The following is a 20,876-nucleotide window of genomic DNA, read 5'->3' as shown; positions in this document are numbered from 1 at the left end:
ACACAAACTTCGACTAATAATAAAACTGATTGTTCAGAAGGTAAAAAAAATACCCAGGGTATGAAATGCCATGGTAAACACTGGTCAATCATAGTGACAGACACCTTTTTTTAAAGTGATCTGGGAAACTTGTGAGATTTTCCTCTAAACCTTCTAATCAATTATTTCTCACAGTTCCTGGGAATTGATTTGACAACACAAAGCAAATTTTTCAATACTTCCAAAAAACTGCACCAAAAAAAGACTTTTTTTGCTCAACTGAACTTTCCAAGCAAAACATGATCAAATCATGCTGCAGTCAGACATGTGAAATATTAACCCCTTGTGCACAGGAATTTAGATGTGCTAGTGCAGTGGTTCTCAAACTTTTGTAGTGGTGACCCCTTTCACATAGCAAGCCTCTGAGTGCAGCCTCCCTTATAAATTAAAAACACTTTAAAATATATTTAACACCATTATAAAAGCAGGAGGCAAAGCGGGGTTTGGGGTAGAGGCTGACGGCTCACGACCCCCCATGTAATAACCTTGCAACCCCCTGAGGGGTCCCAACCCCCAGTTTGAGAACCACTGCATTAGTGGGTGCTGGGTGGCTCTAACCCTATGCAACTTTTTGTAAAGATGGCACCTGAGGTGTTCAATCATTATGAATATATTTGCTCTTCATTATGAATGCAGCAGTCTTCAGCTCATTTTGTATTCAAGTAGCTGTGGAGTCTCATGGCAATTCTGCATATTTTAAATATATTGTTCCCACTGAAGTTTGTCTCAAATTTTCATTAATTTTTCATGAAGCATGAATGAATGCATGGAAAAAAAATTGGTCTTTAATGTGTTTTTCTGCATTAGATTAAAGTTACATACATTATCTTCTAGATGAAGTCCAAACATGTACTTTGCTTGAAATGTCAGTAGTTATCACAAAACATATCAATAAGTTAAAAGGCTTTCACAATACAAGATTCAGATAAATTATTCCACATATACAAAACACAGCTAGAGAAATACAGTTCTTCAATGTCGAATTATGGGGAAAAAAGGTCTAAAAAAATAGAAAATTCTTGATACCTGGACATCAATTTAGAATGTAACACTGCATAATGCCGCAATATGAGCACCCATTTAATGAGAAATCCCCTGGAAAGACAAGTGTAAGGGGATCTAATGTTTATGACAAAAAGAGATGAATACTGCACCAAAAGGCATGCATACAATCGCCATGGTCATTCAATATGTTAGTGATGATCTAAAGTGTGACCTAAGAGAAGAGTGAGGCAGTGTTCTCAAATCAAATCAAGTGAATAACTACATGTTGATTAAGCTTTCTGAGGCAGCAAAGTGAGGGCACAGAGCCATGTCTGGATTCTGGAGCTGTTTTAAAATTCGCTTGTGAAATTTCTCTCGCACACGGTTAAACTCCATTATGTCCAGTGGATCTTCTTCAATCCAGAATTTATGGAATTCATGCATCAAATAGCCTAATAAAAATAATTCAATATATAAAGAATTAGAACACAGGTGAAGTTGTTCCCTTTAGTCTACAGAATAGCAAGCACTGCAATCAGAAATCATAATGCACACTGTGGGGTAGGTGAAGCTAGTACTATTGAAGTGTGATGTATTACAGTATTTAATGAAGTTGTGTTAGTCGTACTAAGAAATGAAGCACTACAGCATACAATATTAAAACAAGCCTCTAAGAGGCATCTTCAAATAATTAAAACAAAATAACTTATATAGATCTGCTAGCAATAGTAATGGAATTACTATAATTTACTTAACAGAAGAAAACGTACTAATTTTATGACACCAAGAGCCCCCATTCAGGAGGACACTTACTCATGTGTTTTAAAGCTTTCCCAAATTGGGATGTTGTCTTGAATTAAGGCCTGAATTTAGAGAAGCACTTTTGAAAGATTACTCAATTGCCTAATGCAAACTTTAAACAAAATTTTTATTGCTACTTGTATGAATGAAATGGCCTAATTTTACCAATAACTAACTAAAATGAATCCATCAAATTACCAGATCTCTCCTCTCTTGATATGCAGTTACAGAATTGTTAACTTGTGCCTGGATAAACCAAGTGAAATACAAAATATATTTTAATATTAAACTGCAGGCTACAAGCATTAAGAGAAGACATTATTAATAAGAATCAGTCTTTACCAAGCATCGTTTGTTTATATTCTAATTATTCTCATGCTCAAATATCTATGAAACAACACTTACTCTACATTATAAACAGCCTCTAGGGAAGTGACTATTATAAAATATTTACTGAACAAGCCCTACACTTAAAAACCATTTAATTTATGAATTGCGAGTTAACATAACTTACAGTCTGAAAACAACTAGTTACTGGATCTTTGCCAGGAACATTCAGTCTTACACTTGTCTTTCTAAACATGAATAAAGGATTCCACCATATTGGGTTTGCACATAATCGTGGCTAGACAAATGCCAAGGGCAAGAAATAATTGGTGTTGGCAAACCCGCCTTGTGTAGGGAAAAGGCATGAGAAACATATACCCTATGATACCTGCCCTGATAAAGGCTTTTTTTTTTAAAGTCTTTTTTGTTTTTATTGTTTGCTCCCTCTGTGACCATCTGTGATTTCTGCATCACCTTCCCAGCAGTGGTCTGGAGGTAGAACATTGTCAACAAACAGCTGTGTCAAGCAATACTATGGGTTGTGTAGTCCAGCTCAGCAAAGCACTTAAGCATGTGCTTGAAGCCATCAGGCCTTACACACAACCTTATGTGCTTTCCTGAATAGGGACGGACTTAAGCATAAGCCATGGGCTTTGCTCAATCAGGACTTATTCCAGGACACTTTTGTTATGTACTTTATTCCATCTTTGGTTTGATAAACATCTCACTCAGTCTATTCACTTCCAAAATGGTATCTTATTGCTAGACTTTACAAGCTACACTGTGGATTCCATGGTTAATTTATAAACTAAACCATTTTCATGTACTTGGGCAGACAGATACTCCTCCTAAAGCTGGAAGGTTTCTCTTTGAAGGAAAAACCTAGCTCAGCAAAATACCTTTAAAAATTATTATTAAAGGGAAATATATCATGGTTGGGATTCTCAGACAGATCCAGGCGTTTCAAAAGTATTATTTATACAGCATGAGAAATGGCTTGGTGTTCAGCATGTAGGGTCATTTTTATTCCATCGAAAGGAATTTCATATTAATTAATGATATAGAATTGAGTGCATTGCTTGTAGTATCAAGAGATTTCAGTACTGCCCTGGGAATAGTCAGTCAAATTCTGCACTCAGCTACACCTAGGCAAGCCCACCAAAGTTCAGGAGGACTGGACAGGTGTAGACGAGAACAGAATTTGGCCCAGTGTTTGAGAGGTCAAATCAGTACAGCTATTGTATTCTTTCACCTAGAAACAGTGCTTGCTGTGCATTGTAATTTTGACTTTCAGATTCAGACATGTAGCCTGCAGGCATTTACTGTGGCCTAATTGTGTTTCAATTTTTCTCAGCTGAATTCAATTAGTTGAAACCTAGGATGACTAAGGCCATGGGGGAAAAGTGTCAGTGTAGTGGGGAAGAATACAGAACTGTGTGAGTGAGTGAAAAAAACAATTAATAAGGCCTCCCACTTCCCAAACAATGAGACTGGCATTACAACAACATATGTTTGGCGTGGTCAGTCTTCAGATATTTGATCATAAAGAAAGCAGCACTCTTTCTCCACATATATCCTGACTTTCTTCCCACACACAATCCCACCATGCTGGGACTACTCCAGCCATCCTACATCGCCAGCAGCTCCACCACCTCCCCACCAGCATGGGAAGTCTACTCCACCCTGGAATTCTTAGCCCTGTGGTTTTTATCCCACTGCAGAATTAAGCCAGGAGAGAGGGTGGTAAATGTAATTTCTTAGCCCTACTGGGCCTACTCCCAAACTATCTCCATGTCTCTCCAGGGAGCTCCCCTGTTTTTGTAGGCACACAGAGCAGGCAGTGAAATAAGATGGAATTGTAGGGTAGCAGTAAAGATGGGAGCATAAAAAGCATCTGCGATGGGATCAACAAGCAGAACAGTGACACCTGGTGGCTGGATCTGAGCACTGGCACACAGAAAACAAGCATTCTACGCATCTTAAGAAGTGGGCTGTAGCCCACGAAAGCTTATGCTCAAATAAATTTGTTAGTCTCTAAGGTGCCACAAGTACTTCTGTTCTTTTTGCGGATACAGACTAACACGGCTGCTACTCTGAAAGAAAACAAGCAGTCACCTCCGGAAAGGCATTTCTAAAGTGTAAACATTACTTAAAACTTTGTGGATTTCACGAGACTTTGAGGATGCAGCAACATTGGAGATAACAGACAATGTGAAAAATAACATGAGCCTATCCAAAAGATCCACTCACTCATTCAAAAAACTAAAGCACACTGGCCAAGAAGGGATTTGCAGAAACTGATGACTGGACAGCGTCAATGAGAAAGACTCTCATAGTCTTCTGAGAAAGGGCCTTTGAAATGTTGACGCATCTGTTTCTCTTTGTTTGGCAAACTACTCATTGTAAACTTACCTTAAACACACACATTCAGCTGTAGTCTGCAGAGATTATAGCGGAATCTGAATGTCACATGCCACACAGTAAAAATGTTAGCTCCCCTGAATTTGTGCCAGCCAGCTCCAGTAAGCTGTGACAGCCCAGAATCCATCACAAAACCACACGGGCTGATCCTTGCTGATGTATGGAGCTTGCCCACAGGGTAATGACTCGTCTTATACAGTAGCACAGTTTCGAAGAGAGTTAGTGAATATTTGAAGCGCTTTAAGATTTATTATTTACTGTATCTAACAGCCAGAAGCATGTTAGGCACTTCACAGACATAAAATAAGACAGGTCTCAGTGCCAAAGATCTTATTGTCATCTAACCAAACAACATCAGAAAGGGGGAACAAGCAATACAGTTATCGACACTATTTCCATTCCATTTGTCTCTGATGATCCTACTTGAGCAAAAAATTTAACACCTTCAACTTCCTCTTCTTACCAAATGCTTGCTTATATATTTTCCTAGTTAATTCTAGATCTTTCTCTTCATAGTTCAGGCAGACCCTTCTCTAGTTACTTCCAGACCTCCTTTCCCAAATAGAGGGGAATGATCACATCCCTCGATCTGCTAACAATGCTCCTACTTATACAGCCCAAAATGCCTTTAGCCTTCTTGGCAACAAGGGCACGCTGTCGACTCATATCCAGCTTCTCGTCCACTGTAACCTCTAGGTCCTTTTCTGCAGAACTGCTGCCTAGCCATTCGGTCCCTAGTCTGTAGCAGTGCATGGGATTCTTTCTTCCTAAGTGCAGGACTCTGCACTTGTCCTTGCTGAACCTCATCAGATTTCTTTTGTCCCAATCCTCTAATTTGTCTAGGTCTCTCTGTATCCTCCAGCGTATATACCACTTCTCCAAGTTTAGTGTCATTGGCAAACTTGCTGAGGGTGCAATCCACACCATCCTCCAGATCATTAATAAAGATATTGAACAAAAACAGCCCCAGGACTGACACTTGGGGCACTCCGCTTGATACCGGCTGCCAGCTAGACATGGAGCCATTGATCACTACCCGTTGAGCCCAACCATCTAGCCAGCTTTCTATCCACCTTATAGTCCATTCATCCAGCCCATACCTCTTTAACTTCCTGGCAAGAATACTGTGGGAGACCGTATCAAAAGCTTTGCTAAAGTCAAGGAATAACACATCCACTGCTTTCCCCTCATCCACAGAGCCAGTTACCTGGTCATAGAAGGCAATTAGGTTAGACAGGCATGACTTGCCCTCGGTGAATCCATGCTGACTGTTCCTGATCACTTTCCTCTCCTCTACGTGCTTCAAAATGGATTCCGTGAGGACCTGCTCCATGATTTTTCCAGGGACTGAGGTGAGGCTGACTGGGCTGTAGTTCCCCGGATCCTCCTCCTTCCCTTTTTTAAAGATGGGCACTACATTAGCTTTTTTCCAGTCATCCGGGACCTCACCCAATCATCATGAGTTTTCAAAGATAATGGCCAATGGCTCTGCAATCACATCTGCCAACTCCTTTAGCACACTCAGATGCAGCACATCCAGCCCCATGAACTTGTGTTCGTCCAGCCTTTCTAAATAGTCCTGAACCACTTCTTTCTCCACAGAGGGTTGGTCACCTCCTCTCCATACTGTGCTGCCCAGAGCAGTAGTCTGGGAGCTGACCTTGTTCGTGAAGACAGAGGCAAAAAAAAGCATTTGTTAGCTTTTTCCACATCCTCTGTCACTAGGTTGCCTCCCTCATTCAGTAAGGGGCCCACTTTTTCCCTGAATGTCTTCTTGTTGCTAACATAACTGAAGAAACTCTTCTTGTTACTCTTAACATCCCTTCCTAGCTGCAACTCCAAGTGTGATTTGGCCTTCCTGATTTCACTCCTGCATGCCTGAGCAATATTTTTATACTCCTCCTTGGTCGTTTGTCCAATCTTCCACTTCTTGTAAGCTTCTTTTTTGCGTTTAAGATCAGCAAGGATTTCACTGGTCGTCTGCCATATTTACTGTTCTTTCTACACATTGGGATGGTTTGTTCCTGCAACCTCAATAAGGATTCTTTAAAATACAGCCAGCTCTCCTGAACTCCTTTCCTCCTCATGTTATTCTCCCAGGGGATCCTGCTCATCAGTTCCTTGAGGGAGTCAAAGTCTGCTTTTCTGAAGTCCAGGGTCTGTATTCTGCTGCTCTCCTTTCTTCCTTGTGTCAGGCTTCTGAACTCGACCATCTCATGGTCACTGCCTCCCAGGTTCCCATCCACTTTTGCTTTCCTACTAATTCTTCCCTGTTTGTGAGCAGCAGGTCAAGAAGAGCTCTGCCCCTAGTTCTTTCCTCTAGCACTTGCACTAAGAAATTGTCCCCTACACTTTCCAAAAACTTCCTAGATTGCCTGTGCACTGCTGTATTGCTCTCCCAGCAGATATTGGGGTGATTCAAGTCCTCCATGAGAACCAGGGCCTGTGATCTAGTAACTTCTGTTAGTTGCCTGAAGAAAGCCTCATCTACTTCATCCTCCTGGTCTGGTGGTCTATAGCAGATTCCCACCACGACATCACCCTTGTTGCTCACAGTTCTAAACTTAATCCAGAGACTTTCAGGTTTTTTCTGCAGTTTCATACTGGAGCTCTGAGCAGTCATACTGCTCTCTTAAGACGTGCAACTCCCCCACCTTTTCTGTCCCGCCTGTCCTTCCTGAACAGTTTATATCCATCCATGACAGTACTCCAGTCATGTGAGTTATCACACCAAGTCTCTGTTATTCCAATCAATTATGATTCCTTTACTGTGCCAGGACTTCCAGTTCTCCCTGCTTGTTTCCCAGGCTTCTTGCATTTGTGTATAGGCACTTAAGATAACTCGCTGATCATCCTGCGCTCTCAGTATGAGGCACGAGTCCTCCCCTCTTGTGCTCTCCTGCTCGTGCTTCCTTCCGGTATCCCACTTCCCCACTTACCTCAGGGCTTTGGTCTCCTTCCCTCCTTCCACCTAGTTTAAAGCCCTCCTCACTAGGTTAGCCAGCTGGCTTGCGAAGATGCTCTTCCCTCTCTTCATTAGATGGAGCCCGTCTCTGCATAGTAATCCCTCTTGGAACACCATCCTATAGTCAAAGGATCCAAAGCCTTCTCTCCGACACCACTTGTGTAGCCATTCGTTGACTTCCACAATTCGACAGGCTCTACCCGGGCCTTTTCCTTCCACAGGGAGGATGGATGAGACCACCACTTGTGCCTCAAACTCCTTTACCCTTCTTCCCAGAGCCATGTAGTCTGCAGTGATCCACTCAAGGTCATTCTTGGCAGTATTATTAGTGCCCAGGTGGAGAAGCAGGAAGGGGTAGTGATCCAAGCATTGGTGAGGCCTCGTCTGGAGTACTGTGTCCAGTTTTGGGCCCCACACTACAAGAAGGATGTGGAAAAATTGGAAAGAGTCCAGCAGAGGGCAACAAAAATGATTAGGGGGCTGAAGTACATGACTTATGAGGAGAGGCTGAGGGAACTGGGATTGTTTAGTCTGCAGAAGAGAAGAACGAGGGGGGATTTGATAGCTGCTTTCAGCTACCTGAAAGGGGGTTCCAAAGAAGATGGATCTAGACTGTTCTCAGTGGTACCAGATGATAGAACAAGGAGTAATGGTCTCAAGCTGCAGTGGGGGAGGTTTAAGTTGGATATTAGGAAAAACTTTTTCACTAGGAGGGTGGTGAAGCACTGGAATGGATTACCTAGGGAGGTGGTGGAATCTCCTTCCTTAGAGGTTTTTAAGGTCAGGCTTGACAAAGCCCTGGCTGGGATGATTTATATGGGGATTAGGTCCTACTTTGAGCAGAGGGTTGGACTAGATGACCTCCTGAGGTCCCTTTGAACCCTACGCTTCTGAGATTCCCTGTACCATCACCAGGACCTCCAAACCATTTATAGGATTTCTCATCCTGAAAAGCCCATTTTTGCAAGTTCAATTTTGAATTTTTCTTTAAAGCTAAAATTCAGATCCTAATCACCAGTGTGCTGCGGTAGTGGAAGGCTGTCTGAAGAGAACAGGATGACCTATACCATGTGGGTGACATAAGAACTGGGAACATTCGCTTCTGAACACTATACTTCTGAAAAAGGTCCAGCTGCCAATGTGTCAGTTCACCACTCCTGTTTACAGTGCTGAGTCCCTGCTCTGTAGTGTATCCCTATCACAGATGTTCTGCAAGTAAGCTTGGATAGATGGGAGAATTTCTTTTGTATTGCTCTGTCAAAATTTTTTTTTTCTTTTTCCTGAACTTGTTCACCTGTCTCTTTTGCACACCATCATACACAGTATGCTCCGGGGTCCAAACATCACAAAGATAAAATAATAAGGTTAGGATGATGCCCATCCGTGCTGCACCAATGTTGTTCCATGAAATTCACCAGTCCTGCGTGATTTTAAGAAAGATATTACTGGTAATGCAAACAAAAACAAAAACTTACAGAACGTCTGTTGGAAATGGGATAACGTTGGAGCCTCTGGAGCAACATTGTAGAAATGGGTCTTCAGCGCACCACTCACAAGCAGGTTGTATGCAAGGTCAGTTATGTTAATGCCAACAATAGCAAAAGAGTAGCTGGAAGAAAAGTAAAGAGTAGGATTTATAGGAAATGCTCGTGAAACTAAAAGGCTGGGGGAAGTAAATGTAGCACAGATTTTGTTTTTAAGAATAATGCTTGACTTTGGTTAATTTTCCTCTTATCTGACAAGGTTCTTAGAGCAAAGTAAATGAAAACAAAAGAAAATATTTATCCTCTTTTCTGTACATTTTAATGGCAGTGTTACACCTATGGTATCTGCCTGTACTACACTGAAAACAAGAGTTTCATCATCTTGCTAATCATTCCCACAGAAGCACCATGGAAATATTTCTGTGGAAGAGGAATAAGACTTGCTTATAAAAGTCTCAGTGTTCTTGAACTTATTGTAGAAAGGGAGTGCTACACATGACACAGTTTTCATTATGACAAGTAATTTGTTATTATTACTACCCTGCTACACTTTAAACTACCACCTGTACCGTATGTACATAGTTACCCCGACAGTTAAGAATGTCAGATTTGGACCAGCATGAGATTAACAAAATGCTGCCTAGGAGGGTATTACACAGTCTCTTTCAACATATAAAAAGAGCCGGTTGAAAAATATGCATAGGCTCCCTGCTCGTCCCAGCAGACACTGGAAATGATAAAAAGGGATAAAATATTCTTTGAATGCCCATAGGTTTACTTTGCTGTTGGGAAAAGCCAAGACAACATGTAAATAAATCTCTAGTATAATGATTCAGTTACCTCACTGTAGATCAAAGACCTGTTTGAAATGGAAATGAATTATCTGCATAATGGGGCAACATCCTACACAGTCATGAAAGTGAATGATCAAGGAAGATGAATTTTAGTGGGCAGTCAATATGGTCCTTGTGTTAAGAAAAAGGACATTATCCCTTGATTTGTGTTTCTCATTAAACAAAGGAAGTGATTCAGTCATGCCAAAATCATGGCTAAGAAATCCCACATCAGTTATCCCAGGCCACTCATCCTGTTATTACAGTTGCTGGCAAGTGGCCTGTTCATAAATCACAACTTGTCTTTGCCACAGTCAAAAGTGAGACCCCATCTCATGAGGTTTATTCAACCCTTGATATGTGCAGTTATACACAGTTACAAGTAAACACTTATAATTTTAAGAAGTTCTTCCGGTTACTAGGAAGCAATTAGAAAAGTAGTACATTAGCTATAATCAACGTATGGCTAAGATAAGCATAAAATAGTAAATGGTGTTGTTAATACTGAAATTTCATTAAAAACTGAATTAAAAAAAAATAATAAAGAGAACTGATTTTTACATGCACAACATCAATCAGCATAATTGTACTTATGTCAACTTATTTTTAAAGATCTTGTACTTACCCAATTGCCTTATCAAACCTTTTCTTCTCCCATTCAGCTTTGCTGAATTGGCTGAAAAAATGAATTCAGATGTTACCATACACGGCTTTCTAATTTGTTTTATACTGTAATGTTATCTAGCACAGGCTGGGGATTTTAAGTGCAGTTGAGCTGTCTAGTAGTATTTTACTTTGCTTCTATGATTTTGCCGTAGTTTGATCAAAGTGGTATAATAGGTTTGAAGTGAGATTAGCTTCCCTGACTTATAGCATCATCCATGTATTGTTCTCATCAGTGCAATCTGAAAGGAGGCTGTGGCTATGCTATTCTCCCAGTCAAAATCAATTTATTCTGTATCCTCTTCAAAAAGATGGTCCACCTCAGTTAAACTTGAACAAGTGTTGAAAACTCTACATTTCTTTTAACTTTGATCAAGGATGACTTTAGCCTTTGATGTTCTCCAAGATATATATGACATGAACCACTTGAAACAAACATGAAAAATAGTACTTCTCCAGTAGCGAATGGATAGGGGAAATGTTATCTTAAAGAATATGCTTTTTATTAATCTGAGTAAATTAGCAGCTACAGTTTAAGCAATGTTAAAAAGCAGCCATATTTAATGCCTAATTACAAGGAAGTCTAGAGCAGTTTATAGATGCTTACACATCACTCACAACAGACAATTAACAAAGGAACTTCTTTATCTTTCAGGATGTAAGATAATACAAACTAGGGTGTGACAATGGAAAGACTTCTAGAAAAGGTAATTTGATACCGTTTACAAGTGTCAATTAACTGAGGTTTCACTGGCATAGCTGAACTGTATATGCCAAATCCCAATGACATTAATGGGAGTTTTGCCTGAATAAGCACTAAGGAGAATTTTCAGCATTTGGACCCACTATAGGGAAATATATTTGAGTGCAAAAATACAGCCACATGCCATGTTTAGATTGCACTTGAATTGTGAGAACTCAGACTATATTATACAGCACACACTTCCATGTACATATCATTTAGAATAATTTTTGCACGATTAGAAATATCCACATTTAGTCCTCCAAAAGATATTAAAGATATTAGCAGAACAAGGATTTGTGCACACATTCATCAGTGATCTGCTTATCTTCCCAATTGCCAAAACTTTGTTTTCATCTCCTGCAATTTGGTGAAAGGCTGAAGGGGGTTTATTACTGGCCCAATGAAGGAGACACCATGTTTAAAAGTGTCCACGTTTAGTCTCATATTATCATAGTGGAAGGTAGAACAGGCTCAATGGTGTCTTCAAATGAAGGTAACGAATTGCTAAATGAAAAGATAGACCAGTAATACAATTTAATAGAAACAGAAGCAACATTCATCATCATCACATGAACACCAGCACAACCACTAAACAAACACATCAGCAAACACAAAGAGCATCACTAGAAGCATTTTACCCTCTGTGGATGCTCTTTCAAGGATGGAGCGCGCATGCTCATATACAGCATTCCAAAAGGTTTCTAAGTAACATAGCATGTAAATGAAGAATACTAATGGAATTCATATTCCCTGTCTCACAAATGGGCCATTGGAATATACACAGTGCTTGCGTAGCTACGTTGGTGCAAAATTCCCTAGCCTAGAAAGGCTCATAATCCAAATTTAATTTGCCATGTAAACTAATGAAAATTTTAATTAAGATCTTTATTTTTTTTTTACACTGAAGGACAAAACCATTTAAAAATGAACATAACACACCCTGTTTATTAGCAAAGATAAATTTCCTTTCATGAAGATGGTAATGATAAAAAAAACAAACAAAAAAAAACTGTCCCCCATCCATAGGGTGATATAAAGATTAGGTAAAACCAACTGGAAATGAAGCAAACTCTGCTAAAAATAAAACAAACTAAACTTAATAAAGAGATTAAAAAGAAGCTATGTACAATAATAATTGAAAGATACAAAGCTAATGTCTGTAGGAAACTGCTCTTTTCAGATTTTGCTAAGATATAAATGTCTTTGGCAACAATATAGTGTGGTCATTTTGAATCAATTTTATCTAACATTAAATATTACTACTGGCTACTATGTAATAGAAACATTTCCAAGAGAAAGCTCACATTAGGTGTAAAATATTATTTCCCTTGGGTATAATAATTGGTTCTACGTTTACAATATTGTAAATTAGGAAGTAGTTTTTTCTTTATAGAAATTATTCATAATTTATCAAAATTAACAAACAAAACAAAGCTTTCACAAACTAAGGTGGGTCAGGCCAGGGTAGTCTTTAGATGGAAGACTTTTAAGGAAGGTGCTGGAGGAAGTGGTTTTGGCAATTCAATAGCAACACACACAATGAATCAATACCAAACCCATGAGCGGAAAGAAAAGCCATGGTTCAGATGAAATATAAAATTAATATCCTAACCAAATTCTCATTGAAGCAGTTACACTTTGGCTACCTAAATACCTCCTCTGCTGTCTTCACTTCCAGCCCTACACAGTTGTGCTGTGGGACAGACACTGCATTCCATCTAAAGGTGCGCAAATTATTGTCTGTGCCTTACAACACTAACAGCTGGTTTTAGCTAGGATTGCTTAGTGCAATTTTTCTGAGAACTGAAAATTATTTGCACTGCAGCACTCAAAAAGGCATGTTTGTGATAAAATTCACACTTGTTAAGTATGAAGAGCACTAAGAAGAAGTGGGGCTACCAAAAGTAGAGAGTCTGGAAAGGAGCTTTCCTACTGGTTTGATTTAATGGCTGGCTGAGAGCATGTGTTACCACTTCTGACTGGTTAATGCAGCTGACAGGCTGAGATTATTTATTATCTATTTATGATTTTATTTAACACTTCTTGGTGGTTATGGCTGATGGTGATTATGGCTGACCCTGATGGTGTGGCTGATGTGATTAGGTCCTATGATGGTGTCCCTTGAACAGATATGCAGACAGAGCTGGCACTGGAGTTTGTTGCAGGGTTTGGTTCCTAGTTTGGTGTTTTTGTTGTGTGGTGTATAGTTGCTGGTGAGTATTTGCTTCAGGTTGGGGGGCTGTCTGTAAGCGACCCTGCAACAAACCCCGGTGCCAACTCTGTCCACATATCTATTCAAGGGACACCATCATAGGACCTAACCACATCAGCCACACCATCAGGGGCTCATTCACCTTCACAACTATGAATGCAATATATGCCATCATGTGCCAGCAATGCCCCTCTGCCATGTACATTGGCCAAACCAGACAGTCTCTATGCAAAAGAATAAATGGACACAAATCTGACATCAGGAATCATAACATTGAAAAATCAGTAGGAGAACACTTCAATCTCTCTGGTCATTCAATAACAGACCTAAAAGTGGCAATTCAACAAAAAAACTTCAGAAACAGACTCCAACATGAAACTGCAGAACTGGAATTAATTTGCAAACTAGATACCATCAGATTAGGCCTGAATAAAGACTGGGAGTGGTTGGGTCATTACAAAATCTGAACCTATTTTCCCCAATACTAATTTCCCCCTACTGTTACTCACACCTTCTTGTCAACTGTCTGAAATGGACCACTCATTACCACTTCAAAAGTTATCTTTCCTGTCTTGGTATCCTCTTGTTAAGTGATTTATCTCATTAGACTGTCCTCACACTTGGTAAGGCAACTCCCATCCTTTCATGTATTTATACCTGCTCTTTTATGTTCCACTCCCTGCATCTGATGAAGTGGGTTTTAGCCCACAAAAGCTTATGCCCAAATAAATGTGTTAGTGTCTAAGGTGCCACAAGGACTCCTCATTGTTTCTGCTGGTACAGACTAACACTGCTACCACTCTGAAACCTATAACTTCTGTATGGACTCCCCCCACCCACCCATTGCTTAAATAAAAATAAATAAGATATAAAAAGACTACTGACCTAGGAGTCAGGTAGTCTCAAATCCTATTGCTGGTTCTGACAGGCCTTAATAATACTTTGTGCTTGCCTTGTATACTACACAAACATTTAGTGATGAGATGAATTAAAGGGGACACATGATAGATGTATATAAATTAAGGAACTGCATAGAGAAGTTAATTGATTGCTCCAATTTTCATATTCTCTTACTACAAGAGCAAGGAGATGTCCATTGACACAAACAAATTTAAAAATGAGAACACAAAGTGATATTTTATGCAATGCATGTGGAACTCATTGTCACAAGGTATTACAGAGGCCAAGAGCTTAGCAGGACTAAAAAATGGATTCTTTATATGGATAATGAGAACACAAGGGATAAACATTTTTGTTCTTTTGGGCAACTGCCTGCCTGAGCATTTGGGGAGGGGCAGAAACTTTCCCTACAGATAGGCTTTTCCATTATTACCCATTAGATTAGCTTCTTGCACCTTCTTCTAATGTATCTGACACTGGCCACTGGTATGGCAGTGCTAATGTAGCCAGGTGATCACAATTAAGGAATAGCAGACAGTTGAAATGAACAACTTGTAAGCTTAAAACTGTTAGCCCAAACTATTCGGCAAATACTTCTGACTAGTAAATCAGGGTTACAGAAGTCTGGAACTGTTTGCATGACCTGAGAATTTTAATTAAAGAGCTAAATTTGTCACACATTTTATTTGCAACAAATAATTTGTCCAGTTGTAGCTACAATACGCAGAATCTGCTTTAAATATGATGAAGCAAGGCTGACCTTTGATCTTATACACATCAGCATGTTTAATTGCACCATATCCTTGTGCAGCCAGTAAGATTTGGTGACCACTGCAGCATTGAGCTAAAGAAGGGAATACATCAAGTACACTCTTGGAGAATACTTGGATAAATGTTGGGTTTACTCCAAATATGGTTTGATCTTTATTTACATGTAAAATCTTACAAAACTGAAAGGAGAGAAAACAATACCTCAGCTCCTCTTTAGTGATGTCCCTTCATTGTGAAAGACAAGAGAGAATTAAAGAAAAGCACATAAAAAGATAAGTAGCTTAAAATTAAAAGAATATGGAATAAAATGAAAATATTTAGCAATAAAATAAACTGTCTGATTCAGTACATGAAATACATGAGTTTGTCCTCTCAATCTGATTAATTTACAGTAGCTAGCTGTTTTAATTTAGAGACAGGGCTTGCCTATAAGGACAGTTAGCATTTCAAACAGCAGTAGGTCAAAGCGCACTAGGGAACTTTTAGTACATGACAGCAGGGTCTATACGGCCAGTTAGTGCGTGGCAGGCTAGGGTGCTGTATATTTACACCCCACTGTGCCGTGCATTAACTCTCCACATAGACAGCCCCAGAGACAGCATATGGCAATACCCGAGCACACAAGTCTAACAAAAATTTATTTGAAGCCAATTTATTATTAGCCTCAAGCATTACCTGTATTTCGGCTGAAGGGAATCGGAGAGAACTTGCTGAGCTACTGCAGCATCCCGTTCGGCAAAATATCTGTAGGTGCACACATTAAAATACTTAATGCAATTTGTGATCAAAGTCAGGAAATTCTTAATGCTGGCAAGCTATGCTCATACAATAGTCCCAGTCCTTTCAAATATTGCCAAGGGCAGTTCTGCATAGGTACGATGGTATAGAAAATGCTTTAATATATTGATAATATATTTTTAAAATGATCAGTGTGTATATATAAAGTATCCAGATATCTTTATGTACATATTAAGGAGTGCATGTTACATGTCCCACTTCTGTCCCTGATGAACACAGGATAGGAGTCTGTTACAGCCCCAGCTACAGAGCCATGGCACTTGAGCTCAAACTGTAGCAGCTCCTGCTTTTACCTCTGAAGAACCTCAGTTCAGTTCCCAAATTGTCAGCTAAGACTGTGGCCGTCACAACACCAAAATGCGAAGTAGAGTGGGAATGATTTATCTTGTGATTAAAGCTCAGAATTCAGAACCAGGAGCCGGAATTCTAAGATAAGCTCTGCCACAGATCGACATTGGCTGAGTCACTGAACCTTTCTGATTCCCACTCTGTACCATGAAATAAACATTTCCCTGACCTCACAGGGATGTTGTGAGGAGTAGTTTATTAAACAACTGTAAAATACTTAGATATCTTTAGATCGAGGGACAGGAGAAGCACAGGATTTGTGTGTTATTTAATACTGACAGATGTCAAAAATCAAATAGACAGATATTATGTTAGCAAATAACGAAAAAATAAATGGCTATTTAAAATTCACCAAAGCAATCATAGATTTTTTTTTTCAGGATCTAATTATAAGGTTGAATGTGATCTAACTACATACAGACAATAACTAACAGTGATGGCATTTTTTCAGTTCCAACCAATAAGTCAGAACAAAACTCCTCAAAGGAGCAAACATATATAGGCAGACAAACAAGTTTTTTATATTTTTTACAGAGTATATCTTTACACACTCAAAAAATACTATAAAACAAAATAAATGCTATATGCCTAACGGAAATGTTTCTGTTCTCATGTTTGTTTAATGTTTCACAAAAGTCCAAACTCAACATAAGAAACAGAATTACCACAGTAAACCATGTGCATTGTCTAAATTTCAAGATTTGTGGCTTAAGGTTTTTAAGAAATATTTCCATCTCAAGAGAAAATTGTTTTTATTTGGCACAGTTTTCTGATATGAGTCTTTAGTGTTTCAGGAATTATGCCTATAAACTGTTAACAATATCAACATTTGTGTTATATTAGTAGAAGTAGCATTACTTCTTCAAACTCAAGTATCTGTATATCTACTTACAACAGGTTATATAATCCCAGGAGGCCCATCCCTCTAAAATCTGTTTTAGGATCGTCTCCTTGGAAACCAATTTCACACCACTGCTTCGAAATCCGAGCTTCCAATGGGCAATCAGGCTTCAAACATTTCCATAACTAGGAATATTACAGAGAAGTTAATGATTAAGTTTTCCATGTACATAGTAGGTCTTTATTTTTATGAAATTCTCCATGCAACCTAAGTGCATCACTATACATAGCATCCAGCAACAAGAGCCTGTGGCCAGGTACCAGTCCCTAAAACTGTGTCTAATACTGCGAACAATTCAAATACTACCCTAGGAAACCCCCTTTGACATTATACAGGAGTTGTACAAGCCCTCACAAACACTCGTTTCTTTAGACTTTATGCATCGAAATAGAAACTGCCTCCATAAGCAGAGTCAGAAATACGTTAGCATTTTGTTGTAAATAACTGACATGCCAGCAGGCAATCAGCCCTCTCAGTTCCATAAGGCTCTGCAGCAATCTTTTCTCATACATCTTTTGCAATACTCTAGAATTATCAGAAATTGAGAGTGCTGACTTGGCTAACACTGCACTGAAAATATAAAAGAGAAAAACCTAAACAGGAATGGCATAGTTCACCTTCATACTTAATTCAGGGACGAGGCCTTCACTGAGCTCACATAAAAACAACAAAAGAAAAAGTTACCATGATTTAACAAGCTGGTGTAAATCAACCCAGCTTCATTGGTCCACCGTATCTAGTTGTGGATATGGATAGTCAGAGAGATGGGTCATTTTCATAGGCATTTTAGATGTCTTTTCTCCTACATATCTTTTTACAGTCTTTGGGAGGGGCGAGGGAGAGCTCAGTGGTTCGAGCATTGGCCTACTAAACCCAGGGTTGTGAGTTCAATCCTTGAGGGGGCCACTTAGGGATCAGGGGCAGAAATTGGTCCTACTAGTGAAGGCAGGGGGCTGGACTCAATGACCTTTCAAGGTCCCTTCCAGTTCTAGGAGATTGGTATATCTCCAATTATTACCTTTATTACAGTCACCATTTTAAAGCCGTTTATGAAACTACATCCACAGTGAATACCATGCCTAGATACCACAGTGATGGACACCCAATAAAATGCTTAAATTGGCAGGATTATTCAAATAAGAGGCACACAATGTACATATTTATGTACCATGGCATAAAAGAATACATTTGCTCATTCTGATATGAATAAGACAATTGTTGTTAATCTAAAATCTACTATCACCGTATCATCAGCTCACTCATATACTCTTGACCGATGTATCAAGGAGCACTCGTATGAAAAAGCATTCTTGAAGTGCAAAAAATCATTAAATACTAGGAGGGGAAATGAAATTCCAGAACTCATAATTTATAATATTACAGAAATTTCACATTCTAGAATTTGAATAGAATTTATAAACTTTATAAAACCATTTTTTCAACTTTTTAAAAAAACAAGCTTTATCTTTAACATTTCCTGTTTTAGCATGGTATGCAACAGCATGTAATATTTTAAGCACATTTCCTAAGTCTTGCTTATACAGCCAGCAACTGTATTCACTGCATCAATATTATTCTTCGCTAGTTCAATCACATTGGATAAATCTTTACCTTATCTCACAAAATGTCCTTCTGGTAACATGAATAAATAATAACCATTAAGAACTTGGAGAATTTCCCACTGGAGAGATCATTTACTCAGAATCTCTAGAAACAATGAGGAGGAATCAACCTAATCTTCCCTGATGTGAACAGAAAACAAATCGAAGTCCCAGACAGACAGCTATTTGGTATTCACTAACTCTTATGCTGAAAGCATGCTGTAAACTGATGCTTGATAAATGGTATGGGAGGCAAATAGTGGAGACTGGACATCAATGTCCTTATTTTAAAAACAGGAAGAACTTTACTGTTTAAAATGAAATTTGCACAAATATTTTTCTTATTACAATCAGTTTCCATCTGGCTTTAGTTCTAATTTAGGAGAATTTTTTTTCAAAAGCACCTATACGATTTAGGAGCCTACATCCCAAAGAGATTCAGGCACTTGGGGGAGGCCAGGTTTTTTAAATTGTTTAGGGACTTAAAGATGCAGATAAGTGCTTACTGGGATTTTCTAAAGCACTTAGGCACTTACCTCCTATGGATTTCAATGACTCCCAAGTGACTCCTTGAAATGACTCGCCCTAGGCTATCATTCTGCAAAGTTACAAATGATGTTGCAGATGATGGTGGTGCTATTCAGAGATACCAATTATAACTTTTAATAAAACAATCAAATGTTTGTTTTTCAAAGACTGTTCAAGTTTATTCATGATGAGAAGAGCTCTATTTCAGGAATTTGCTGGGTGAAACAGGTGTGTTAGGAGGAAATTTTTCCTTGGGGGCAGGTTATCCCCTCACCAGTAATATTGCAGAGCCTCTTGTACCTTCTCTGAAGCATCTGGTCCTGGCCATTTTCAGAGACAGGATACTGGACTACATGAAACATTGGGCTGAATCATTATGGCAATAGATACTTTCCCCATTACTCTACCCCTTCTTCAGCTCTGACTGCTACAAGGAAGGTATCTCTGCTACCCTATCCCATCCCACAGCTTCTGTTTTTGAGCCCTGTTCTTTAGTGAATAAGGCGAGTGCCTGCTTCTGCTTAAGCACAGGGCTGTCCCCAAAGAATTGCACAGTGATTCTGATCTGATTCTTATCAGTTTCACTGCTGCCAACAATGATTCTGAAGAGCAGCACTGAAAACTCATTAGACTAGTCAGTTTTGGCTCTATGTAACCTGGAAACCAGAGTTGACTGACTGCAACATTACTTTAATTGTGTATTATTATATACGAGTTTTTAATATATATTCAACCCCCACACACCTGATTTTGAAATAATCATAGCTGGAGGTCTGCTTCTGGTGTAAGAAGTCAACACATACAGAAACAAGAGAATTTACTTTGCCTAATACTGGAGAAAAATAGACTTGGTTCTTTGCTTGAAGGAAATGTTCAGACATTCCTTCACTACAAAAATGACAGCTCAGTTCTATTGCCAAAGGCAGCAAGAGCGTGGGATTGTCAGTCAGGTAAGTGATAGACATCTGTGGGCGCGTCCAAATGGCAGAACATATTTCTAGGCTTTGTGTTGGTGACAAAAGTGGGAATTTTTGGCATGATTTTTGTGAACATGAGTCTCCCCCATCAAACTTTGCATTCTTACCCACTGGGAGCAGAGGAGTTAAAACGCTTCTCCTAGAACAAAGGTCTGACACTGGCAGACCTGGTGCCAGGCCATGCCAAGGTCCCCCGGCCTCCATTGAATACTGACAGATACACAGCTGAAATCAGTCTGGCTCACCTGTGTGTTAGTACTGTTAAAATAGGTGTGAGAATTACAAGTATGTGTTCAGACTTTACTGAATGCTTGTGAGTTGCTGCACGCACTAATCTCACTTATAACATCTGTATCCCACACTGTAAGTGTTTTCACTGTAAGCCTCTAACTGTGTAGATCACCAGACAGAAGAGAGACATTAACTACAGTAGAAGCTCAGAGTTACGAACACCAGAGTTATGAACTGACTGGTGAACTATACACCTCATCTGGAAGCAGAAGTACACAATAAAAAGCAAACACTGAACAGCACAGTACTGTGTTAAACTACCAAAAAATAAAAATAAAGGAAAAGTT

The 20,876-nt window shown here is 39.3% G+C and overlaps 1 protein-coding gene across 6 annotated transcripts in view; it reads right to left on the bottom strand.

The window, feature by feature from the left end:
* Positions 1-798: 798 nt before the first annotated feature.
* ELMOD1 (ELMO domain containing 1) overlaps positions 799-20,876 on the bottom strand; it is a 66,367-nt gene continuing 46,289 nt past the window's right edge. For all 6 annotated transcript variants that reach the window (XM_039481626.1, XM_039481647.1, XM_039481640.1 and 3 more), the window contains 5 exons: positions 17,184-17,317; positions 15,821-15,889; positions 10,480-10,530; positions 9,013-9,146; positions 799-1,475 (listed from right to left, as the gene is read on the bottom strand). In XM_039481626.1, coding sequence (XP_039337560.1) covers positions 1,303-1,475; positions 9,013-9,146; positions 10,480-10,530; positions 15,821-15,889; positions 17,184-17,317 — 561 coding nt within the window. In that variant the 3' untranslated portion in view covers positions 799-1,302. The remainder of the gene's footprint in view (positions 1,476-9,012; positions 9,147-10,479; positions 10,531-15,820; positions 15,890-17,183; positions 17,318-20,876) is intronic.

Source organism: Mauremys reevesii, linkage group 1, assembly GCF_016161935.1.
Source record: "Mauremys reevesii isolate NIE-2019 linkage group 1, ASM1616193v1, whole genome shotgun sequence".
In the NCBI taxonomy this organism is placed as follows: Eukaryota; Metazoa; Chordata; order Testudines; family Geoemydidae; genus Mauremys; species Mauremys reevesii.
Note: the sequence above shows the minus strand (reverse complement) of the source record. Positions and strands in the feature narration are given on the sequence as shown.